Source organism: Myxine glutinosa, chromosome 1, assembly GCF_964187855.1.
Source record: "Myxine glutinosa chromosome 1, kmMyxGlut1.1, whole genome shotgun sequence".
NCBI lineage: Eukaryota > Metazoa > Chordata > Myxini > Myxiniformes > Myxinidae > Myxine > Myxine glutinosa.
The window spans coordinates 270253948-270266562 of record NC_136261.1 but is presented as its reverse complement, the minus strand read 5'-3'; the positions used below and the strand labels follow the sequence as shown (position 1 = coordinate 270266562).

Sequence of the window (12615 nt, the reverse complement as noted above, 5' to 3'; positions counted from 1 at the left end):
GTGACCCTCTGGAGTGTGGCTCGTACCGAGCGATAAAGTTATTGGAGCATGGAATGAAGGTATTGGAAAGGGTGTTGGAGAGGAGGATAAGGAAGAAAGTGAAGATCGACGAAATGCAGTTTGGATTTATGCCAGGAAGAGGAACGACAGACGTGATTTTCATTGTGAGGCAGTTGCAGGAGAAGTACATGGAGAAGAGGAAGAAGTTGTTTCTTGGGTTTAATGATCTGGAGAAAGCATTCAATAGGGTTCCACGCAAAGTATTGACATGGGCATTGAGGAAGTTAGGAGTGGAGGAATGGTTGATCAGAGTAGTGATGGCAATGTACAAAAGAGCGCGCACAGCTGTAAGGACGAAGGACGGGAACAGTGGTGAGTTTGAAGTGAAGGTGGGAGTGCATCAGGGGTCGGTACTAAGTCCACTACTATTTGTAGCTGTGATGGAGGTGCTGGCTCAGAACGTAAAGGAGGGTTTACCGTGGGAGTTGTTGTATGCAGATGATCTGGTGTTGATTGCGGAAAGTATGGATGGACTGAAGGAAAAGATGAAAAAGTGGAAGGGATGTATGGAGACAAAAGGTCTGAAGGTGAATATCGGAAAGACGAAGGTGATGGCAAGTGGTAAAGCATGTGGTGAGGTGGAAAGAACTGGGAAGTGGCCCTGTGCTGTGTGTAGGAAGGGTGTCAGAGTGAACTCCATTCAATGTACAATGTGCGCTGAGTGGGTTCATCAAAAATGTCGTGGTCTGAGAGGGTCATTAACCAGTGTGGCAGCTACATTCAAATGTAAGGTGTGCACAGAGGGAGCTGCAGATGGAGGAAATGTCGAGTTGGATCTTGGAGACGGCGTGAAGCTGGAAGGTGTGAAAACATTTTGCTACCTCGGAGACATGCTGAATGGAGAAGGTGGATCAGACTCGGCAACGGTTGCTAGAGTGAGATGTGCATGGAGGGACGTTTCGGGAACTGAGTGGCGTGCTGATGATGAGGGGAGTGTCGTTGAAGCTGAAGGGAAAGGTGTATGCTGCATGTGTGAGAAGTGTTATGATTTATGGGAGAGAGACGTGGGTAATGAACGTAGAGCAGCAACGAAGGTTGTAAAGGGTGGAAATGCGAATGGTTCGCCAGATGTGCGGAGTATTTGAAACCAAAATGGAAGGATTATCAAAGATTGTCATGTATCCATTCCAGAAGCAAATTGGCAATGTGGACTTTCTGGACTCATTAAAAACGAATGGGGTAAAAGAGAAGCAGTTCCATAATTGGAGATGGCTTACATCGAGATCATTCAAATCATGAATAAATGTGCTGGGAAATGGTGACAAAACGTGTTTGTATATTGTGCTTTGCTAATTAAATTCATCCAGTCACGTGAAAAAGTAAGTACACCCCATGTAAGGTTTTGAGTTTTTCAACATATTTCAACATACAGCTATTTGATCTTCATTTCAACAATATTGATAAAGGTGATACAATATAACAAATATCATGAAACATTTACATTTTGTAGTCCATTGTATAATTTAAATAAACATAAATGCAAATTTCGCATGTGGAAAAAGTAAGTACACCCCTACATTTATCACTACTTCAAATACCTAAAATTAGAATCAGGTGCACCAGCTCAGGTGCAAATGATTAGAACATCGTTAGAGAGGATCTTGGAGGAACCTGTCTTATTTAAACCTCAGACATTTAGTTTGGTTTGCTCTTTGTTGTTGAAATGTGCGGCGTCACCATGCCTACATCAAAAGAGCTCTCTGAGGCCTTCAGAAAGAAGGTTATAGATGCCTACGAGTCTGGGAAGGGATTTTAAAAGATCTCCAAACAATTTGAAATCAATCATTCGACTGTCCAGAAGATCAACTACAAGTGGAGAAGATTCCAAACAACTGCCAACTTGTTCAGGCCAGGCCGCCCCAGCAAGTTCAGCCCGAGACCAGACCGCAAGATGCTGAAAGAAGTCTCTAAGAACCCCAGAATGTCATCACGGGACCTACAGGTAGCTCTTGCTACTGTTGATGTCAAAGTGCACGAGTCTACCATGAGAAAGAGGCTGCACAAATTTGATCTACATAGGAGGTGTGCCAGGAGGACACCTATGCTGTCCAGAAAGAACATCAGGGCACGACTAAAGTTTGCCATTGAACACCTAGGCAAAGACCAGCACTTCTGGAACAATGTGCTCTGGACAGATGAGTCAAAGGTAGAGCTATTTGGCCACAGTACCAGAAGACATGTTTGGCGAAAACCAAAGACAGCATTTGACCACAAGAACCTGATACCAACTGTACAGCATGGTGGTGGAAATATTATGGTTTGGGGCAGCTTTGCTGCATCAGGGCCTGGGCACCTCACCATCATATAATCCACTATGAATTCTTCATTGTACCAGAGGGTGCTTGAGGATAATGTGAGGCCATCTGTCGGAAAGTTGAAGCTCAACCGTAGGTGGACCTTGCAACATGACAATGACCCTAAACATACCAGTAAATCCACCAAGGAATAGCTGAAAAGAAAGAAATGGGGGGTTCTGGAATGGCCAAGTCAAAGCCCGGATCTAAATTCCATCAAGATGTTGTGGGGGGATTTGAAACGAGCTGTGCATGCAAGAAACCCCTCAAACATCGCACAGCTGAAAGAATTCTGCATGGAGGAGTGGGCAAAAATTTCTCCCAGTCGATGTCAGAGACTGGTAGACAGTTATAAGAAACGCCTACTTGAGGTTGTTTCTGCCAAAGGGGGCAATACCACCTATTCGAGCCAAGGGTGTGCTTACTTTTTCCACATGCGAAATTTGCATTTATGTTTATTTAAATTATACAATGGACTACAAAATGTAAATGTTTCATGATATTTGTTATATTATATCACCTTTATCTATCAATATTGTTGTAATGAAGATCAAATAGCTGTGTTGAAATATGTTGAAAAAGTCAAAACTTTACGAGAGATAGAGATAGAGATAGAGATAGAGATAGAGATAGAGAGAGAGAGAGACAAAAGGTCCCTCCCCTCCCATACCAATTATGAAGGATTGGTCTTGTGCCAATAAAACTAAGCACAAATGTTGATAATTTTCCATCTTGCTTCCCAGACTGTGTTGTACACAATGTCAGCAATGGGTGTTTCCTTATGCCATTGGAAAAGAGGTTCGGCTCTTTGGCTGAAACTTTGTAAAGGAGAAAACTTTTTGACTCCTCTTCGACATGCATGCACTTGCTCAAATGAGATGGATTGTGGTGACAAATGCAGTTTGAAGACTTTTATTGTTGTTTGAGAAGATCACTATCACAAATCGCAAAGGGCTCACATCCCTTGCCTTGGGAACAAAGCCATTTGTATTCATTTCGCAGCGGGGAAATGCTTTGGGCTTTAGCAAAAAGCAGATTTCATGGATGACAGCTAAAGCTTTTCTCAAATGCAGTTTTTAGTCTTCAAGTCACACTCATCTCAACCCCAATCCAAACCCTTGGACTGCCAGCTTCTTGCCATTATCCACATTTATCCTCGCCAAGCTCTTTCCCTAATCCAAGGGAATTATAATCTCCAGTCGACTCGCATCACGTCCCGTAGTAACATTGAGAGATGCAGCAAGGAAGACAAGTTTACGGGTCAGCGAAGGAAAGGGAAATTGGGAGATTTTGAGATTCCTCAAAGGACCAAGGACCCAGTGGTCCATACCGGAAACGCCAGCTGCTCTGGCTTCCTGCCGGGGCCAGGGACACAGTGAACTACAACTGAAAAAGGCACAGCCGGGAAATGACTCGATGACAAAGCAGGCACATTGGGAAGGCCCTCTGACAGCTGCCCATCCTACTCTCATTAGAGGTACCAAAAGTTAACATGGATGACACTTTTTCATAGAATGTATTCTCTACCACCAGCCACCTCCATTCCATTTGTTCCCCACTCCACACCCCCGTTCTCCCCCATCCCCTGGAAAAAAAAAATCCCCACAACTACAAAAATTGCAATACGTAGCACTGAATGCACCTCTCTGGCAACTTCAAGCTACTAGAAGATGAATCACAAACTTGAAGTATTTGTCAGATGGCTGCAAATGCAAAATCTATCAAACCAACAGATGATGTAGTAAGTTTTAAAATGATTTACTGCACAACATTTAAGCATTATATAATCATTAAACCAGACTCGGGGGCGTAATGGTTAGAGCGTCCGCTCAGAGTCTGGAAGCTTGATGGTTCAAACTCCATCTGAGTCATTCCAAGCACTTTAAAAATGGTGAACACTGCTTCCTTGCATGACCCTCAGTATTAAGAGGATAGAGCATGGACAAACAACCACGGGAAGGCAATGGCAAACCACCCAGTATTACCCTTGCCAACAAACTGTGTTGGCAGAACCAACGCTCTGTGAAAAGCATGGTATGTCAAATGAAATAATCATCCAAAATTTTTTTTTTTTAATGCCAGTGTGAATCATTGTTGACTATTTTATGAAGACCCATGCAGGAAAATCAGTGCTTTCTATTTTCATGTCTTGGCCTTCTCTACATTTAACCAAATTCCACAGATGGCTTAACCACGTGGAATTTCTAAAATAGATTCTCAAATCACCTAGCAGTGAGTTGCAAGATTTATCTAGTGGGCAACAATTAGGCCAAGCAAAAATTAGAACGTGATATTTGCTACACAAAAGTGCAATACAAAGACATGCGACTGTCTGACCGTCAAAGCGGTGTGGGGTGGGTGTGCACCGAAGCATAGTGGCCCGAAAGTGCGGCGCAGTGCTGCACATTCAATGATGAATGTGCCTCCAATGGTCGCCATACATGACCACCTGATAAAGCGGTCAGCATACCTTTCAGCACAATAACCGTATAAAGAAACCAGACCCTTGCCGAGAGAATTTTAGGACCAGGAAGGTGCTGTAAGACGTGTTGGCTTCAGGGTGAAAGTAAATAATTTGGAGGCTTTTTGGGCCGTTAAATTTGGCTTCAAGTCTCACAATCTTAATGGTCAGTGTACTGCTTAATGCCACAACTTACAAGTTACTGCATCTCCTGAAACTGTTGATTAACCACAGTTCCACCCATTTGCAAACGATACACCAACTCAAAAAAAACCAAAAAAAAAAACCTATATATGTATATGTATATTATGTATATTGTATATGTATATTATTATGTATATTATGTATTGTATATTGTATATTGTATATTGTATATTGTATATTGTATATTGTATATTATGTATATGTATATTATGTATATTGTATGTATATTGTATTGTATATTGTATATTGTATTGTATATTGTATATTGTATATTGTATATTATGTATATTATGTATTGTATATTGTATATTATGTATATTTTGTATATTATGTATATGTATATCACAGCACCCACTTAACCTTCTCCCATTGCCGCTGCCCCCTCCACCACGTATATGCACTGACCATCTCAAGGTTCCACCCATGCACATATCGACACAGGCTATGCTGCATACCTATACACTCTCTCATCATGCAGGTGTAAAAAGGCAGCTTGAGCATTAAAGTTGATACTCGTCGGTGACTAACCAATGCATAAATACTGTAATCATGATAAATGGGCATCTTGTGCAAAATATGAAAAGCAAACAAAAACAAAACAGAGAACACAAATCCAGGCAGTCCGTGAAAGCGCACTGGCAGACATGCGTGTTGAAGAGTTTGGCAAAGACGATGCCGGAAAATGCGGCGTGCGGATGCTGTCTGGCTGAGCCGAGTCCAACTCTGTGTCTCGATGCCTTTTGCATATGCACCGAGAAGCATGTGCCTGGCCACAGACAATGCCGGCACAACAACTCGATTCAAGCATGATCTGAAACGTATGCACTTGCCAATTAAAAATCATTTCGAGTCTGGTTTATTCCACATTTGCTTCAATGCCCTACCATCTCATAAAAGCAAAACCAACCACCAAAACATTCGAATTCATCCCATCTTATTGGAACCAAAACAGTCCTTAACAGCTAAATCTCATGGGCAAAATATGAAACCCTGGCCAATCTGGTTTGAGTTTGAATTCCTCCAAAACTAAATCTAACGAAAATTACCGATTGTAGGATTGACCAACCTGTGAAAGACCCTTTTATGGACTATAACTGCACGGACAGCTCCATATTGGTCAGCCTGTAGTGCGAGATCAGATTTTGTATGACCGACACTCAATACATCAAGATTTTAAAAATTCGGTGGTAAACTGTGTTTACAACAATAAAAAGTCCCAAAGTGCTTTATTGATAAACAAATTATTAAGTAATAGTTCAGGTCACCATATGTAAACACAGGGCAGGAGCAAAGGGAAAAGCACTTTTTCTGTTGTCTAATTTTTTTATGGTACTCCTTGGTAGACAGCTTTTCTTCCCAGGGGGCCTGGATTACTGCCAGGAACATTGGCAGCCCACATTTCACCGTTTCAGGACACAACAATGGAGGAGGAAAGAAGGAGGAGGAGAAATGAAAAATAAAGGAGCAGAGCGTAAAGAAGAAGAAAGAAAGAGGAGAGAAGAAGGAATAAAGAGGAGAGGAGAAAATAATAAGGAGGAGGAGAAGAGGAAAGAATATAGAGGGGGTGGATGAGATTGGGAAATGGAGCGTTAAGGATGAAAGAGGGAGAAGCATGAACAATGAACAATAGAGACGGAAAGGAAGAGCATGAAGGATAAATGTTTTGCTCATCCACCTAGTTTTGTCACAAGTTATCCACAACTTTTTGAAATATCATGATGTACGTATTTAGTTTTTGTCCCTATTACTCAATGGTGAAGAATCACTTGAAATATATATATATTTAATCTAGTATTCAGATCTGGATTGAAATCTTCATCAAAATCGAATCATTTCATCCTTGTCACACACCCAACCTGTCCACCAAGTTTTATCTGAATCTGTCCACAACTTTTTGAGATATCTTGCTCACAAACAAACAGACAAATTGACAGACAGCCAGACAGGGGTTTAAACAATCTCCATCAACCTTCGGTGACGGAGGTAAAAATGAGAGTGAGCATGCAGTAGCAGCAACACTCTCATCCTGAGAATCAAAGTAAACAAAGAAATTTGCTTCCGATCATTATATGCTTTGCTTTTGAAAGCTCAACAATGGCACGACAATGGGTGGAGGGGAGGGGGAGCAATCCAACTGACAATTGAAATAATAAATGGCAAATGTAAAATAATATTGTCAGGGTACGGTACAGTGAATGAGTGGAATAAAAACGACACTGTTTTCGTAAATATTATAAAGGCACAACTGGTGTTCAAAACGTGGCTGGTTCCCATTAAATAAACAATGCAAAACAAATGCTCAGATCAGTTATGCGAAAGCGCAAAACATATTTTACCTCTTATCAGTTTCATAAGAAGAAAAACATGAAAAACTAGAACGGCACTCGGTAGAGCGCATACCTCCACCAAGCTGAACAGTTTACGTTTTGCATCCCATCGATAGGCTAGATCTGGATCCGGATCTGAACCAAAATCTAATAATTTCGTTCTTGTCGCACACCCAACCTCTCCACTAAATTTCATCCGAATCCCTCCACAACGTTTTGAGATATCCTGTTCACAGAGACAGACAGACAAACAGACAGGGGTGAAAACATATAAACTCCATCTACCTTCAGTAGCAGAGGTAATGATCTCGGTTACTAAAGAATCAAATGACGATTGCAAAGACGACATGTGTATAGGTTTCCTATTTGTACAGCAATAGGTTGCCAATAAGAACTGCAGTATAATAATCCCATGATTTTCCGAGAGTATACCTTCAGGAGTAGACTTGACAGCAAAGGGATAAACTGCTTTTAACAAGATGAAATGGCCTGGCAGGATGGCCTGGAAGTATGCACACTCACCACCAAGCTGTCTTGCCTGGGTTTGAATTTCAGCTTTGCTATAAACTGTCGTTCTGGTGTTTTACTGGAAGGGTGATTCGTCAAAGTGTGTGAATGGACGTTAAACCGACGTCCCGTCTTCTGGCATTAGTTGGTGTACATTAAATATCTCACAATGCCCTTTACCAATAGTAGGCAAGCTATCGCCGGCACCCTGAACAAATTCCTGTCCTGACGTTTAAATTTCCATCACCATTCTAGCGTTGAAATTGTCATAAATCCTTCGCCATTCCAGTCATCGTGGATCAAGCAAAGCATGCGCAAAGGACCTCACCCTGTACTCTGAGGGACGAATCCCAGTGGCTGGATTACAGCACGCCTCAGCCAATCTGTGTAGCTTGCCAAAAACGGACGTGATTGTAGACAGGGTGCAGGGACAATAAAGACCCCTGACAAAATAGTTTGCGAAGAGTTCATACTGCAGTTCGAGCACAGTTCAGTCCAGGATAAGAGAGCAGTCCAAGAACAGTGCAAAGTGAGATGGCGCTGAGGGCTAAGTTCAGAGTTCGCGACCGGAGGGATGGAGACCTGGCCGGGTCGAGTGGGCTTCCGGAGCATCAAGAAGAATGAGAGAGCATCAAGTGGGAAGGGCACCCCTAGCAGAATGCAAAGTGGAGAGCAAAGTGCTCTGAGCAGAAAGCAAAGCTCTCTGAGTGGAACACAAAGGCGCCAAGCAAGGTGCGTCCCAAGAGGCCAAGCAGGATGGGCGCCGACCAAGTCATGGTAGAACTGACTTCTCACATGTCTTTACACACACCATACATCCATGTATCTTCTGGTGCATACACCTCTGACTCGCATGGTTGTGGAACATCAACCTGAGTCCAACAACAGTTATTTTCAAAGATATAAGCATGACATGATACCCCATGACAGCACACCAGACTTCCCACCCTGTATCTCACTCACCTGCACCTACACCTCTTTGGGACCCACGTAGGCAAGCCTGCTCACATACGGCTGAACAAGGGGTCGCCATCATGCCCAGACTTCTTCCTTATTCTATCCCCTTTTCTATCTACTTTCCCTTGATGTATGAGGTGCCTATATCTTGCTAATGTTAAGGTTGATTGTACAAGGGGTTCTTCTGTGCTTGGGGTAATAATGTTTCTAACGTGACACTGCAATCTCCTGTAAATATGTGCCCTTTTGTTGATACAAGATTTCTAAACAGTCCTGCTCTGTATCAATTTTCCTCATTGGTACATAGTATGTCATATGTAGTCAGGAGGTTGTACCCCACTGATTTGCTTTGCTTTGCTAGCCTAGCTGACATCCCACTTGCAGTTCCACTTGGCTGTACGTAATTAATAGATAAAGGTGGAGCATCGAGAGCATTGTTCCCCATATGGGATAACTAAATCACTGGTACGGCAATGCGAGATTGGGGAGTGGGGACCCTGCCAGATTTAGTCACCTTAGACAGCATCCATGGTTACTGAGCAACCCGTCGGGTCGCAGAGTTATCCGTGGCTCGTCGGCTTCAGGGTTAAAGGTCGGGAAGCTGGTCCTAGAGAGGCCACTCGTGACCCAGCCAACATACCCGTAACAATACGTTTAGTCAATGATGTGAAACTTTAGTAGATTGAGTGAAATCGAGTGGACCATTTGAGTTGTGGTCCTAAAAGACCCCAGTTGGTAGTTTACACATGTCAAATATGTTGACAGGAAGAGGGTTAAAAGACATTTTGAGTTGTAAAAAGATAAATAAGCATCATGGAAAGATTTGGTTTTGACCAACATGTCCTTTGGTGTTTGTAAGAATAGATCACATTTGGACAACATTTTCTGCAATCAATCAGGTTTTTTTTTTTATGGCGTAGCCCATAGGGAAAAGCCGTCAAGAAGTGTTTTTCTGTCCGTATGCATGTATGCATGTATGTATGCCCCTCACAAAAGTACACCAATCAGAGCCGACTGTGATGTGATCACGTCTGATGTCATTACGGTGTACAACTGCTGACACACCACACCTCCATTTTGATTCCAATGTCGTTCAGGCCGAACATATTGTTGAATCTGTCATATCACAATCGCCATGGTCTAACTTTACGTTTTTCATTCAGTGTGAAACAAAAACAAACCGATTGTTAAAATGATCATCAAATATCAAAAGGATAGACGTCACGGATCTTCCAACGACAGTACGTATAGGCCTTAGGCTTCATGCCTTCATGTCTCACCTTCAGGCCACTTCGGACAAATTAGCCCATGTTTATTAATACAGTAGTATTGTTTTCATAATAATAATAACGTTAATAATAAGAATAATATAGTAAATATAAACGTTACACTGCAAGCCCTTGGTCGTGACGACAGAGTTACTGGATTGAAGTGGTGTATGGTCCATTGTTGACGCGAAACATATAGAATAAACCAGTGTCTCAATGCAATGTCTTCACTTCCATGGTATGGTGACAGACAGCTTAAGACTTCGAGTACTTCAAAAAAAAAATTAATACTTACATGATTTGCTAACTGGTATCTCCACCCAGGTCATACTATCCTCTTCAACTAAATATCAAATAAGCCTGGCTACGCCATTGTTAGACTTTCGGTCTTGTTTTTTTTTTTTTTTTTTTAAGTAAGTCACTTCAATTTGTACTTCATTTCTTAGGTCGAAATTTGACCTCGTCAGAAGTGGTTTAATCACCTCTTAGCAAAAATACAAACTTTTACAAATGCTAATCCATTCATCCTTTTATTTATTTATTTTTTTTCTTTTAATTACGTCTCATCAATTAGTAGCAAGGGGCAGAAAAGCCCGTCAAAAACCAGATGACTGTTCTGTATTTTCACAGTATTCAGCCTAAAACTGAAGGTACATACAAAAAGCTTAATTTATTTACAGTCCATCGGAGAATTTCCATGGGGAGGATTAGCGGTGAAGGGGGCAATTTGTCAAAGAAAGCACAGTTTGTTTCACACAGTCACACATTACACCTCAACAGGTGCCATCTTCAAAACAACTACAACTACAGCTACAACGACTACTACAATAACAAAACTCAGGTAAATTGCTCATCCCTTTACTTGAATAATAACGTACATAAAGGAAAATGTTTGTATTTTCACACTATTCAGTCTTGAAAACTATGGCTAAAATCTAAATTACACACAAAAACCTCAATTTATTACACAAATTGGAAATTGCTCATCCCTTTATTTGGGCGGTGTGTAGGCTTCAGACTGCTGCCACAAATAATAAGAATAATGACCGCACTGTGGTCACAACCTGTGACAAAATAAATATGTACGTGTGTGTGTGTATATATATATATATATATATATATATATATATATATATATATATATATATATATATATATATATATATATATATATATATATATATATATGTGTATATATATATGTGTATATATATGTGTATATATATTGTTGCGGTTTTGAAATAAAGGTTAATTTCCCCTCTTAGTTAATTGCACCACAACATGTAGCCTCGTGATAGTTGTTATTTCTTAGTGAATGTAAGCGTAGTCCTTTCCTGTGTTTAGTTTTGCGTTGAGTAGGCCAGTGAGATGAGATGTTCTTTTGGCACTTTGCTTCGATGCTTTTGGTTTGGCGCTGAAATACCACGCGGCAGGCCTGAACAAGTCGACCGAGGCCAAAGTAAGGCGGGGCAGGAGGAGTGGTCGGTAAGCATGAGCCGCCAATCAGGGCTCGAGGGGTGTGGCTTACCACTGCGGCAGGAGGCGGAGCTTGGAACATTCGGGTAAGATCGGGGAGGTGCCATATAAGGTCCTGCCCCGAGCCCATTAACGAGAACGTATGAGAACGAGATCAGGAGGAGCGTGCACGAGATCGCACGAGAACAGCGAGAACGCGGCAGAACAGCAGGAGAACGTATGAGAACGAGATCAGGAGGAGCGCGCACGAGATCGCACGAGAACGCAGAAGGCAGAAGGCAGACGAGAATGCGAGTGAAGCTGCAGAACGAATTGAATTGCCTCGTTGTACACGAATTTTCCCCGTTCCCCGTGCTTTGCGCTGTATTAATTGCGCGCTCGAAAGGACGACCCGCTTCGGGCCACAGATGCGCGATTTCCTCCTGCCTGCCATTGCCTGCATATGCGCCGCGAGGATTTCCTCCTGCCTGCCTTTGCCTGGATACGTGCGTGCCGTGAACATCGGAGAGCCACGCCGGGCGAGCTGCTCCGGGGGGACTACTGGCAAAGTGCGCTTCACACGCGAACTTCTCTTCCTCCATCTCCCCGTGTATGTGAGTGGACCCATTTGTCTGGGGATAAGCAAGACTGATTAAGTTCTGCTCTGTGTTCCTTTCCTTTACCCTGATCACTGTATAATTGTAAATAAACCTGTGTTCTTCCTTCCATTTGAACGTGCACGTCATTTCACATCATTGGCCGAGCATCGCACGAATAAAACTGCTCGAATCTGGTTCCAATAAAAGTAACAGCATGAGTCACGTGATACGCATACCGCTCGACCGTACTCAATTCAGCGTGGCTCGTGCGAGGCTCGATCCCCGCTTTCCTGGCAGTGTGGGTACCAAAGGTACGTGCGAATTTGTCCCGAAACCCTTTTTCACGTTTGCCCAGAAGTGGCGATTCGGTCTCGCGGACCCGAAGACCCAGGGGGAAAAAATGGGCTTAATCCCCCCTTTGTAATGGGAATGGGTTTCGGGAGATCCGCAACAATATATATATATATATATATATATATATAT

At 42.4% G+C, this 12615-nt stretch overlaps 2 protein-coding genes across 3 annotated transcripts in view; one reads left to right on the top strand and one right to left on the bottom strand.

The window, feature by feature from the left end:
* Nucleotides 1-8886, bottom strand: part of LOC137437506 (sorting nexin-4) — a 76955-nt gene extending 68069 nt beyond the window's left edge. Inside the window, exon 1 of the mRNA XM_078771097.1 lies at nt 8817-8886. Within this exon, the coding sequence (XP_078627223.1) occupies nt 8817-8886 (70 nt within the window). The remainder of the gene's footprint in view (nt 1-8816) is intronic.
* Nucleotides 1-12615, top strand: part of FAXDC2 (fatty acid hydroxylase domain containing 2) — an 881086-nt gene that overhangs the window by 615005 nt on the left and 253466 nt on the right. The window lies entirely within an intron of this gene.